Source organism: Chelonia mydas, chromosome 14, assembly GCF_015237465.2.
Source record: "Chelonia mydas isolate rCheMyd1 chromosome 14, rCheMyd1.pri.v2, whole genome shotgun sequence".
Taxonomy (NCBI): domain Eukaryota; kingdom Metazoa; phylum Chordata; order Testudines; family Cheloniidae; genus Chelonia; species Chelonia mydas.
In genome coordinates, this window is record NC_051254.2 from 2,472,449 (window position 1) to 2,486,549 (window position 14,101).

At 42.2% G+C, this 14,101-nt stretch overlaps 1 protein-coding gene across 8 annotated transcripts in view; it reads left to right on the forward strand.

Moving 5' to 3' along the window:
• Nucleotides 1–14,101, forward strand: part of RPTOR (regulatory associated protein of MTOR complex 1) — a 305,325-nt gene that overhangs the window by 189,612 nt on the left and 101,612 nt on the right. For all 8 annotated transcript variants that reach the window (XM_043527662.1, XM_043527663.1, XM_043527664.1 and 5 more), the window contains 2 exons: nucleotides 6,358–6,433; nucleotides 12,032–12,133. In XM_043527662.1, coding sequence (XP_043383597.1) covers nucleotides 6,358–6,433; nucleotides 12,032–12,133 — 178 coding nt within the window. The remainder of the gene's footprint in view (nucleotides 1–6,357; nucleotides 6,434–12,031; nucleotides 12,134–14,101) is intronic.

The window sequence follows — 14,101 nt, forward strand, 5'->3', positions numbered from 1 at the left end:
TAATGCATAGATATGGTAATGCCCAGCTGTTTTAGGAGACCACCTTTCAGCTATTGCATCATAGCTTCAGCACATTTGAAAACAAGAATAGATTTTTGGATAGTGAGGAAATACAATAAAAGGGGGAAAAAACATAATACTGAGCTCTTATTCAACCATTTTTGTTCCTAACACAGTGAAAACTAATCTACAAAAGCACTTTGCGAACAGAAATCCCCATAAGACGCCTAGGAAGGAAGGAAGGAAATGTTATCCTGGGTTGGCTCTCATGAATCATTTCTAGAAGGGAATGGACCCCATCCCTGTCCGCCTGCGGCTCTCCAATTTATTTCCTGTTTGTGTGCTGAGGTGTAAGATTAGTTCAGAGAGTGTATCTACAAATTGCCTGCCTTCCCTTTCTCTCCTGGTAATCTGAAACCTTCAGTCATTATCTCTTCTCCTTAGTGGTCTTTATTTCCCCCGGGTGTAGAACCTAAATTCTCTGGTTTCCCCACCCACATTTCATCAACCATGTCCTTTTATCGTTCTTTTTCCGGACCTCTCCAATGCCCTTTTAGTGAAATATGTTTTTACCTGCACAGTGGGTTCGTTCTCTAAACAAAGACACAAGTAAAAGATTAGAAAATAACTTGCTAGTGTCTCTTTGGCAATTGGAAGTAATACAGTACTGGCTTCCGCCTGAACAGTATCATTTGCAAGTTTTTAAAGTTTCAGCAAAGACATTGTTCTTGGGGGGGTGGCAGTGTTGTTAGTAGTTGGATTGAGTGCACCCATGAAGCAGTTCACGTTAATTGGTAGCTTTCTAGACTGCGAAAGGTAGCCATATGGAAATTTGATATTGGTGATTTCACTTTTCAGAAAGATTGAATAATATTGGCTGATGTGGCTGCATTGATTTTTAATGATCTATTTTTAGAAGACTAAAAAGAGATTTGGCTTTAATCTGCTAAAATCTGTCTTCAAATGCCGTATAGTTCTTCCTGATAAAGTGTTTGAAACTCTCAAGATCTGACCCTGTAGGGCTGCTCTGGACAAATTTTATAGAGGTATTAGTGCTCCTTACCTGAAATGACTTTGTATATGACAGTATATAAGGCCTGGTCTACACTTAAAATTCAGATCAACTTGGCTATGATGCTCAAGGGTGTGAAAAATTCATACTCCCTGAACACCATAGTTAAACTGATCTTAGACAAGGACGTGTCATCGGATGAATTCTCCCGTCCACTAGCTACTGCTGCTTGGAGTGGTGCGTTACCTACGTTGACAGAAATCCCCCTTCTGTCCCTGTAGGAAGCATCTACCCTACAGTGCTATAGGGCACAGCTGCAGTACCATACCTGTGCCACTGTAGGACCCGTAGTTTAGACATGCCTTTAGTGCTGTGCCTCTGCAGTCTGACGACCTACACGGTGTCCTTTATAAGCAGCACATTTCAGACTGTTCTGCATCTCTTCCCCCGACCCTTTCCATCCTCATCTAGTAAACCATAGTTTAATAGTTCATCTCAAAGGCACTATGTATGGCTCCTCTTAATATCTGAAACTACGTCTACACATCAGTAAAAAAAAACAAAAAAAAAAACCATGGCACCGAGTCTCAGAGCGCAGGTCAACTGGCTCGGGCTCATGGGGCTCGGACTGCAGAGCTAAAAATTGCAGTATAGATTTTCGGGCTCAGGCTGGAGTCCAGCATCTGAGACCCAACCCCTTGTGGGCCAGCTGCGGGTCTCTTCTTGCAGTGTAGACATACTCCGAGAGTCTCTTCTCTTAAGGAGGCCTCCCCGACTCTTTTCAGCCCCAACAGTTAAAAATACTCATCCTTTGGTCGGAATCAAAGAATCCTTCTATATAATAATTACAATAATTGACTTTGCTTCTGCCTCAACCAGGAATAAATATTTCTCTCAGTAGCTCTGAGTAACCATTTTGCCTACAGCCTGGGCATGTATTGAGCATGTGGGAATCATTTATTGCCTGTGCCTTGAAGCGGTTTTGATTATCTCCCGATTACCTCTTAATTATATTGGTAGTCTATTGCCAAGTGGAAGGTGAATGTTGATGAAGCAGGATGGCAGGGTTGGGGCAATTGAAACAAATTCCATGTTTTGGATCAATGGAAAAAAAGGTGGTTTTTTTTTTTTTAATTCTTCATCCTGGATGTGTAGATTTTTCTAATTGTAAGCAGCTGGTGGCTAGGCTAATGGAATGGAATCTCCTAGTGAATTGCTCTTCCGGTAGCATCTCTGCTTGGTAGTGCAGGGGGTTTATTAAGAGTTAAGAAGTTGTTAGAATAGGTAACTAAAATCCAGTTTATTGATTATCACCTCTAGTCCTACGTTTGCAAATGTTCCTTGACCAAGAAAAATTGCTTAGCCTATTGATGTTAATGCTTTGTCCATGAGCCATGGAGGAGCGCTTCTGTCTCGTGAATAAATTAGGTACCGTATAAGAAACTCTTTGGTGGTGGTGCAGCAGTTTAAGTCCCTAGCCTGTCATCTTAAAATGCCTGGGTTCAAATGCTAAATTGAGAAACGTATTAAATGAGTTTTGAAGAGGGTGGGAGGATAAACATTGCAAAAGTGCCTCAATCCCATGTTTCAGGAGAGACTTAGGCACTTTGGAGCATAAGTTCCATTAACATTTTTTAAAATGGAACTTAGGTGCTTCAGAAAATGTTTCCCTAGAAGAACAGCAGCCCATGTGACAAAACATCAGCTAAGCTGGTAAATGTTCAACAGAGATAGCTGTTCTGTATTTGGAATGAAGCAGGAGGATGTATCCATTTCATATGATGTCGTGTATGAAATATCAACTTTATCGCCAGTAATAAAGGAGGGTGCAAGGCAGCATTCGCTACTATTACATTTTTTCAAATCAACAGACCCCGGGTAACTTACACCAAGAGTGTGAAGGAACTAGCTGAGGGGCTCTCCGAGCCAACTGCCAATGTTAATTTGTAAGAAATCTTGGAGTACTGGGGAAATTCTGAAGAATTAGAGGTCTGCACATATGTTTACAAAAGGATAAAAGGGATGCCCAAAGGAACTATTGACTGGCTAACCTGATGTTGATCTCAGGTAAAATAATGGAATGATTAATTTGGAATCCTGTTAACAAAGAATTAATGGCTAAAAATACAATGAATGCCAGTCTGCAGGTAGGTCTTGTCAAACAGACCCATTAATTTATCAAGATTACAGGTCTTGTTGATAAAGGCAGCGGTATTGACATAGTATACTTAGATTTCTCCAAGGCTTTTGACTAAGTGCTTGTCCACACGGAGACTTAGTGTGCAGCAAACTGGGATGTAAATTTACAGCACACTAGACTGCCATGCATGAAAAGTTCTGTGGTGTACTTTGACAAGCCGCTATTTCAAAGCGAACTTTTAGTCCATGGTAGCGGGGCCATACAGTGACTTAGTGGGCTGTAGATTTACACACTGCCTCCAAGCGGACAAGCCCTTAGGACCACATGACATTTGTATTAAACGTGAATCATATGGAACTAACAGGGCACACATTAGATGGATTAAAACCTGTCTCGCTGACAGATCTCAGAATATAGTTGTTAATGGGGGGATATCAATGAGCTGAGCTGTTTCTATCAGGGTCCAATAGGAACTTGGTCCAATGCTATTTTATATAGTTATCAACAAGCTAGACAATGATATAAAATCGTTGTTGGTAAAGTTTGCAGATGACACGACGATTGGTGGTCAAGTAAACAATGGGGACAGGTTACTATTCATGATCTGAATCACCTGGTTAAATGGTCACAATCCAACAAAATGTATGTTAATACAGCCATATGCAAGAAAGTACATCTAGGAACAAAGAATGCAGGTTATTACTTGCAGGACGGGAGACTGTGTACTGGAAACCAGTGACTTAGGTAGATAATCACCTCAACATGAGCTCTCAGTGCAGTTCTGTGATGAAAAGACTAATGCAATCCTTGGATTAGCTTTTGCAGTGTGGAGTGTAAGGAACTCGATTTATTCAGTTTATCGAAGAGAAGACAAAGAGGTGACTTGACCACTGTGAAAAAGACATTAAGTAGGGTGGGAGTGGGGCTTTTCAATCTTACCGTTAAAGGTGTAACAAGATCCAGTGGGAGGAAGCTGAAGTTAGACAAATTCAACCTTGAAATAAGATGTAATTTCCTAGCAGTAAGGGTGATAAAACATTGGAACAGCTTATCAGGGGAATTGGTGGACTTGCCTTTCCTTGAAATCTTTAAAATGAGATTAGAAATCTTTCTAAAATATATGCTTTAATCCAGTTTCTGGGAGAAATTTTATGACCTGTGCTCGTTGGGGCAGCTAGCCTTAGAATCTGTGAATCTTCCTGTTCATCCTCTTCCTTCGTAGGCCTTTGGAAGAATATGACTGCCTATGTTGCCCTTAACATGCTCATAAGACTTGAAGCTTTGCAATAAGATAAATATAATCAAATCCCATGCTTCAGGGCTTCAGCCTGTTGCCTGCAGGTGTCAGGAAGGAATTTTTCCCTTGAGGCACAATTTTTCAAATGTATTTGGGTGATGCCTTACTCTGAAGCATCAGAGATTGACCACAGCTGGAGATGGGATGGATCAGTGCTCTGAAGTGGTACAGAGAATCCTCTTTCCTAAATGTCTGGCTGATGTGTCTTGCTTACATTCTCAGGATCAAACTGATTGCCTGGGAATTTCTTCCAGGTTAAAATAGCAAAGACTTTAGGGGGTTTACACCTTCCTCTGCGACATGGAGCCTTTCTCAGCTAGGGTCCTCTGGGTTTGTCTCACCTAATCAATTCCTTGCCATTTCAGGGGTCTCAGGCATTGGCCCCTTCTGTCCTCTGCCTGTGGCACACAACAGTATGGTCTCTGTAGGACTGAAATGCTTTAGTCTAACTAAAGTAATTGGGATGAATATAGGGATATCTGAGTGAACTTTACTGACCTCTGATATGCGGGAGGTCAGAGCAGATGATCTAGTGGTCCCTTCTGGCCTTAAACACTATGAAAATATGAAAAACTTGTGAAATCAGCACTTTGCCAAGGATGATGCTGGTGTCAGGCATACTGGCAGTTTGGCCAGTGCTGACTTACCTCTTGCCTGAGTAACTTGCCTCATTTCAAGGGCATTAATTTCCCTTCTGTTATATACCCAAAAAAACACTGCATGTCTTTTGAGCAGTTGCTTGATAATTAGTCACTTCTGGTAGATTTCCGAGTCCCTCCCTCCATAAAACTTCTCTTACAGTGTAGAACTTAACAAGAATGAGCCCTAAGATCTTTCAGCAATTTCCCTATGTTTTTCCTTGGCTCATTGTATACATATCACCAGCACAAATGTGTCTGATCTGTGTACAACAGATCTCCTTAAACAAGGTAGCCATGCAAAACTCAGATCAGAGTAGGATTAATGCAGATAAGACCACCCTTCAACAGTACATGTTCTGACAGAATTTCCAAGTCTAGAATTCTGAAGAGAAGCTTTATCATGACCCTGTCAGTGTATCCGTGAGTTCGGACTCGCAGGACCTGTCAACAAGAGTAATTGATGAAGCATATTAGCATGCCTAATAGACTGGAAGCTAATCTTCTAAAGGACTTACTCAGCACCTTAAAAGTGTGTGCTTTAGGGTTATGGGTCATGTTGGAGCTGTGGATATTAATAAGACAGAAAAGAGAACATCAAAGTTCATTTTAAAAAGTGTCTGTTCCTGTTCAAACGAGAGCAGGCACAGACTCGTTTTCTAGTTAAGTAGATAGTTAATATCAACATTTCGTGAAGAGTTTTGTGTCTGCCAAACTGTGTAAGTACTAAGTGGCTCTCATACAGTGTCGCACGTGAGCAACAAGATGCCAGACTCCATCAATGCCAGTGGGAGTTCCATGTTTTCATTACCTTTGAATTGTGCTAGAAATGTGCCAACTAACTACAGGTCTCACCGAGCAGAGGAGTTGTAATGTAACAAGTTCCTCCTACCAATTTACAGTCAGTCCAGGATTAAGTTATTTTTTCAGTTTATAAAAATACACCTGTTGTGCCTTATAAACACATGGGCCAAAAAGTAGAACATCAATACGTCTGCCTGCCTTTTAGATTACAGGGAATTTGGTCTTTGTATAGAAGTAATATGCTGACTGCTATCGTGTGGTGTGTTGTGATTCTGGACTACGGCTGATGTCACCACTTTGCGTGAGCACGAACTGGCCTCCTGAGAACTGAAGAGCTATTGCATATTAACTAAGTCAGTTTGGTATCTCTATAAGTTGTCCATCCTCTAATAATCAGCTGTTCAGACTTCTCCCAGTATTATAGACTCATATCCCAGGATGACCTGTCTCTCACTTGTTTCTCCAGGCAAGCTTGGGACCTCGCAGTTGATATTTGCCTTTCCCAATTACCAACAATCATAGAGGAAGGAACTGCATTCCGGGTAAGTTACTGAGGCATTGAAATATGCTGTGTCCAGTTTAAGCCATTAGTCAATGTTCCAGCCCTATGAAATCTCCTTTTTTACTAAGTCTTGAATTCTTGCGCCAAGGAACTAGGACTGGGTGGAGCTTACATTTCCTGGGAGATCATAAACTACCAATCATCTCATTTAGAGGCATAGGATTAGGATCAGTTTAAAATCTTTCATTAGCCGATAACATTTCTGAATGAGTGAATGCACTTGAATTCAGAGACCTTACTTGTACAGGCATATGGAGTGATATGTGCAGATATACTTTAGAACTCTTTCTTAGTGAGATGTCATAATTAAGTCGGGGTGAGGGTTTCTTCTGTTCAATGCCAGTTTTTATTAGTTTAAAAATTGGTGGGGAGGAAGAAATTCTTACTGGCAGAAACTCGTAGATTCTAGGTCTGGCCCCTGGCATTTCAGAAAACTCAGCAAAGTGAGCTTTCTACTCATACAGCACACCACTGTGATTTTTACAATTCAATAATTTTTAATAACCATGTAGAAACCTGCAAAAATGAATTGTTTAATGGAGGTGTCTTCAGATAATACGGAACAAAGTCGTACTCGGTAAGTTTGGGGGTATTTTACACCATTTCTTTAAAACAGGAAGTGACTTGGTAAAAATGGTCTCATTAATGAGATTCACTACATTTGTTGTTGCCCTTTCACTTATCTCAAGCAGCGAAGAGCCTGAATGTTTTAACATAAAATTTGGCCCATATTCCTTTAGATGGGATGGGTTTCTCTTGATGTTCCTCTGATGCCTCCTGAATGGAAACCTTTTAATAATGACTATTACAGTCTGGTTGGTTGTAATGTTCTGATAGACTCGAGGATGAACTCCATTATAGTCACTGGAGGAAAGTAAAGATGGGTTTCCTATATGGGATTATTTTGGTTTTTGAGGTACCTATGGCAGTTTTCAACTCCAAGAACATAAGAGACTCTGACAAAAGGAAAACCCCGTCTTTCCCAGCTAACGTTTTTGTTTGCTCTTAACCCCAGTTTTCTTTCTCATCTGATCTATCTCCTCCTTTTCCAGGAACAGATGTAGGTGTTTTTTACTTTTTCGTGCTCTGTTTCAATGACCTTTCCCAAAAACTTATTTAATCAATCTGACCCATTGTTTGAAATAGTTCTACCTAAATTCCCTGCCTACTCCTAGTTTCATAATTTTTAGATGATGAATTGATACATTTAATTTTTGATTAGTGATAAGTTGTCATCCATGTTTAAAAACAAATCTGAAGAAGCACTGATACATTTATACCTCACTCTGAGATTCCCAGTGTGTTTCTGTATTGTCAGTCTCTCTTGACTGTAAGCTTCTCAGAGTGGGATGGTGGTGCCTTTGGTAACCTCACAGAAGATTATCTCCGCAGCAGTTTGACTGGACCTGAGAGGGAGCAGGTTGCTGTCAGAAAGGCCAGAGAGAAGGTGGGTATGTCTGCACTGCAACAAAACCCCCGTGGCTGGCTCACGTCACCTGACTTGGGCTCACGAGGCACAGGCTTTGGGGCTATAAAGCTGTAGTGTAGATGTTCGGGCGTCTCAGAGCCTGGGCTCCAGCTCAAGCCCAAACAGCCGCTCTGCAATTTTATAGCCCTGCAGTCCGAGACCCAGAGACCGAGTCAGAGGACTTAGGCCAGCTGCAGTGTTTTATTGCAGTGCAGAAATGCCTGGAGATTGCTGTAATCAGGACAGAAGAAACAGGCCTGGATGAAAGTTGAAGTGTTGTGGACAGAGATAAATGGGAGACAAACCGCAAGGCTTTTTTCTAGGGCTAGGATCCTAATGTAAGTTTATAAGAAAAGCAATATAGCTACATAGCAAAGCTGTATCTCAGCAGGTATAGCAGGATCTGATCTGCAATGCATCCAGATCCATTACAGTGCCTGGCTGAGAGCCCAATGTGGATTTATGAGAATAAAGTACTGCATTTGCTAGACTCCTTTTGTGATTGAGCTGGTTCAGAGAGAGTAACTGTGATGACAATATGCAAATTTGTGTGGTGTTAAACTAGCTATTCCCATGCAAACTAAATGGCCGTTAAAGTTGAAACAAACTATCAGAAGAGAAATCTTTGCCTAGCCCTATTGCAGGTAGTTTGACTTTCAGGACAGCCAGTTTGAATAGATTCCAGAATATAACCTCAAATGTGTCCTAGGATATGGGTCTTGAATGATACTAAGTATCCAGGGTGTGGGGGTATAACTTTTAGTTTACATTTGGATTTCAGCCTTCCACACACACGTGGAATAAAACCAGTTTTTACAGTAATGCCCTTGCATTCCATGCATAGTATCAAACTGTATTTTCTCAGTAGGTTTACTGGCTGAAGTTGTATCCAAGTGCCTGAATGCAGCACAAACACTTTGGCTCTTTTGGGGGTGAAGCTGGTAAATGCTCACCCACCCTTTAATCCCCTTCTCTTTTCTATACATGCTCTGTATTCTAAAATAGCAATAAATGTAATCACCCGCATTCTGGCCTGCAGTGTCCCCTGCTATTGCAGTTCTGTGACACTGCTCTGTTAGTGCACATAATATGCCACTGTGGCAGTCCTGGGCTTCTGAAAACTGCCTGCTGGTTGGGCTGACTTACAGTGAAGAGTGGGCATGTTTCAGGGGTGAGATGAGATAAATATCCACCAGGGACCAGGTAAGAAGCCAGCAAACTCTATTCACTTTACAACCTAAGCAAGACAATCAGAAGTGAAAACAAGTCATCCTCCAAGCTCCAGTCAATGCCGTGTTTTATGTCTGATGTGGCCAAAGCTGGCTGTATAGGTTGCAAGAGGAAGGAGGGCGTTGCTTAGTCAAACAGACATAAAGAAGGTAAAGCTTATTTTTTCAGTTTGGGAGGGGGTGGAAGGGGCTTACCTTTCTACTGCGAAGCTTTGACAAATGATTGAAATGGAAAGACAGTTGAACATCCTTGATCCATCCCTTGTTTTCAAAATAAACATTCTGCTCTCCAACCTCTGCGACAAGGTTAGCTGCTGCCAGCCAATGCTAATCCTATAAGAAATTGTTGTTTAATGCAGGGCGGGGGTAAGTTTTATTAAGGTTAATCAGTCTGTTTCATAACAGGGCTGGCAGAAACCGCAATCAGTGTCTCAGATGTCAAATGCTCCAGTGAGAGTCAGAGGATTACTGAGCTACCATTTGTACTCTGGTCTTTTTGGCCACTGCAGGTTTAGTTTCCAGTCCAGCTCTGGATAAAGTAATTGATAATCTCTTCTTCAGGGCTGTTTTGTTTCAAAAGCATATAATAAAAAACATAAACCACTGACTTCTGAGTATTCTCCTCTAGTCAAAGCTGGAAAAACAGGGTTATCTGCTTGGGAGGAACCTGTAGTCTAGGTGCATTCTTACAGGGAGGAAGCACGTTGGAGTTGTGTGTGCATGCACGCTTGAATGTGCTTGGAAGATTCTTTTTCCCAATGGAGTTCTATTCTGGAAGATGATGTGTCCTATAGCTGGCCCTTTCTCACAGTCCATTTGTATTGCAAGCCTTATGTGACATAAGTTAAAAGGAATAGTTCTTCCAAGAGAATCTAGAGCAGGGGATCCTGCCATGCTGACTGGCAAGTTGTCATGAACCCCTTAGTGTCACAGCTGAGTTAAATGGCAAAGCATTTTGTGCTAATGCTTTACATCTTCTTGATCCCACAGGGATTAGAATTAAATCCCAGACAAATGACTGATTTCCCCTGCAAAGAGAAATTAAGAGTATCAAAAATCCATGAGTGTCAAGATGAACTTGCCCCTTTAAGCCTACCCCACTCGCAACTATCAAGTACAAACTGATGATAGCCTGCGCTTACCCTATATAGCATTTTCCACCTGAAGATCTGAAAGCACTTTACAATGAGGAAATGCCACTTCCGGTGTCTCCACTTTCTAAAACTAAGTGTGCACTGATCTGATCTGAATGAGGATCTCCAGCAGCCATGAGATGCTCCTGCACTTTGTGATGGGTTACTCCCAGCACACAATAATAGGATTATAGGTTTAGATCAAAGGAGTTGTCTGAAATTGTAGGGTGGACTGCCTCCCACATCTGTTCTCCTTTAGGAAGGGTGTGTGGTGTAGAAAGGTAATTTATAAAGAGGAATTTAGGAGTGTCTAACTCATTTACTTCTTTGCCTCTTGTGATGCATAGTTCCTAACCTCATTCATAAAGCAGTCAGTGTAAATGTACTGTCTCTTTGCCTCTCACTTTATATTCTGTACACAGACACACATTGCAATCTGAAACAGGCACCAATAACCTCAGAGTCTAATATGCCACAAAAATGGCAAATCTCAGACTGTGAGTAGACTGTGCATTTCTGTTGTTGATCTATAGGGATACCTGGGCGGTCACCCTGTTTATAGGACCACCAGAGTAACACTTTTTGCTACTCGGAGTATTTAGCACTTCCACTGCTCTTTTTTTGGTTATCCTTCACACCATTTCCCTTGTGTCTAGGCTGCTGGAGACCAGCACAGTTCTCACTACAAATGCTTGAAAAGGGCAGTGTAACTGTGGAATAACTGTCAGAACATAAAGCAGTTGTTCTATTAACTCTCCCTTTGAGTAGTTTTCTATCAGAACACAGCCATTGTTATTGTTTTTAACCCAGTGTATGAATATTTCAGATTTAGAGAAAACTCCCCTACATTTTTTAGATGTTGCTACTCTGCACAAATTATCCACCAAATGTGATTAATTCCAGATTCCTTTGTTTAGATTGGACCTGTGTACAGTAATCTCACATGTTTTCCAAGAGCTGAGCAGTGTTTTCAGCCTTTTTTCCCCATAATAGCATCTCCTCTTGGATTCCGTTCTGTAGTACTCCGTAAGTCAGTTCCAGGCTTATTTCCCTACATTGCTACTATCTTACCCATTGAATCAGGGAATTCATTATTATAAATAGTTGTTTGCAAACTTGAAGCCCTTAGATACTCTGCCGCTCACCACTAAGATCAGTGGATGTGAGGGAATGAAGGGATTTTTTTATATAAAGGGAAACCCTCCATACAGCCCCAAAACTGCATCTTTGAATCACCAGCCTTTATCAGAGGAGCTGTAAGTCAGCCCAGGGAGCATGAGACAGGGGCACACGTCTTTTTCATTCTTGTTCGCTTATTTTTTACCTTGGACTTGGCAAAGGCAGAGTGGAACTGCCTCTACAGGAAGATAAATTACCTGCTGCTATCTCTACTCTGCATGTGGAAAACCATGATCATATTTTCCAAAAAAGCTTTTTACTCAAGAGATCTTCTTCCCACACCTTATTCCTCCTTTTCCCCTACCCTTTTTTAAAACAAATGTTTATATCAGGGGAGGCTGGCATATTTCCTGTGCTTTGTGAGGGTGCACGAGATCAGTGTTTGAGAAATCCTTGTTAGTAGTTATGTGCCTTAATTGAAAGGAATAGCTAGGAACAACACACAGTACTGGTTAATTGATGCCAAAGCCTGCAGTCTCACTTGGTCTAGGGCAGAAAAATATCACACAGGTGCACACCCTCCTAAAGAGGACAGCGCAAAACTCACTTCGCTATTCTCGTTCCAACAGCACAGCCCATTCTTTGCTGAGCAGCTGACAGCATTCCAGGTGTGGCTAACGATGGGAGTGGAGAACCGGAACCCGCCAGAACAACTTCCAATAGTTCTGCAGGTGAGTCGCCTTGGCACGGGCCAGGTAGTGAGCTAAGCTAGCTGGCACTGCTGAGACACATGGGCACTCATGAGTATGTGTTTACGTGCATGTCTTTCCCTGCCTGCCTAGTGCTATGCTCTCAGCCAGATGGTGTTTGGGTACATAAATTACGTGGGCTCATTCAGGACTAATTGAACCTGATTGTGTGTTTGCTAGACCCTTGCTGATAAAGACACATTTGTCTTCCCTCTTTGTCCCCTCACCAGTACACCTTCAGATAAGCATAAATTCTTGCTGCAGTCTAGTAGCACTTCAACAGCATCAAGCTCCCTCGCCCTCTCCTATTCAGCTGTGAATCAGTAAAGCTTTTTCACAGAATGGTGCACTTGCTGTCCTGCTTCCTCCCTTATCTTCCCATCGTACCTGCTAGCTCTGGGAGGCAGGGACATTGTCTTCTTTCTAGATTTGCAAAGCAGGTGCTGCTGCAGTCTAAGTAACTAATGAATGGTTCCTGTATCTGTCCCCTAACAGGGAAAGAGGGGTCTGGTACAATTACAGGAGAGTGTTCAAAGTATCACACTGCAGGTGTATTGGGAAGTAGCACAAGCATGAGGCTCAGAAGGCCACCGCTGCTCCTCTGCACTCCTTCCTATCTGCTTGGGATGGTCTGAGTTCATCTACAGAAAGGGAAAAAATTAGTTTGAGTGAACTCTGGGGAACCCTAGGGTCTCATCTTAAACCAAGTTTCCTGGGGAGCGAAGGCAGGATGCCCACCTACACCCCCAGATGCATGTTCATATACCCGCAAATGCAAATCCTCATGAAGGCAGCTTTGGTCACCTTTCCCTTAGGTAGAAAAATATAGATTCCCTCCCACTCAAAGGAGTGGGGTCCTAGTCTTCCACATGTCCAAGGACAGCTGCTTTCCATCCCCATAATGGAAAAAGATTCACCTTCCCTCTGACAGCCACTAATGTGCCCCATGACAGACAGCACCATCAATCTTTCTGAGACTAAATCTTAATTTTTCTGAGCCTCCAGAGGCTGAGATAAGTTGGAAAAGGAGATGTGCTGTTTATCTCTGTCACTGCAATGGAAGCAGGCATTATGCATTATGTCCACTGCCTTCCACTGAATTAGTTGGCACTAGGAAGCTCTTCTGGTAATTAATCTTGCAACAGTATTGAGATCTCACCTGGTTCAGGACTATGCTTCCGTCACCTCAAAGGGTGAGACTAGGGTAGAGCAACGTGGCCAGTGTAAATGTTAAAACATGGCTATGTAAGGAGGGTAAATTTGTTCACACACTGCTTTATAAATGGGGATTGTTGTTTGAGTTGTGACGTGTCGGTGAACGATTGGGAGGGGGAAAGGTGCACATTTCAACCCCCTCTTGAATGCTGCATTGCGTAGATCTGATGTCTACTGAACTGCACCCCTGTGGCCTAAAGTGGTACATTGCTGCGAATGTATCCCCGGAGAGAGGGACATGTGAGTGCCACAGGCATGGTGCCAGACATGTGAAACCTGGTTCTGCCAAGGACAGGAAAACAGTCCTTTTGTAAATGGTCTTTTATTGACTTATAAAAATTGCAGTCCATTTAGAATCACTGCTCTCTCGGGGGAAGATCTGACAAAGCCAGATTTCTGCTTCAGAGGAAAGCGAGAGGAGAACTTTACAAAGAGAAAAGATAGCTCATTCAGTCTGAGTCTGAAACAAGCCTGAAAAGTAGATTCGTAATCCTTGCTGAGGCACTTCTTTTCCAGGCTGTGAGAGTGCAAATGGACAGGATTAACACTTGCCCCATTGAGGTAAATAGGAGATGCAGAGCGAGTTTTTGTTTCGTGCTGTGTTGCCCTGTAATAATGGCAGCTGTGCTGCCGCATTGACCTGATTTCTTCTATCCTACATTACTGTGGAGCTTTAATGTTAAAGCCTGGACCCCGTTATCCATGAATTATCTTCCCATGCCTAGGCAGTGCTGC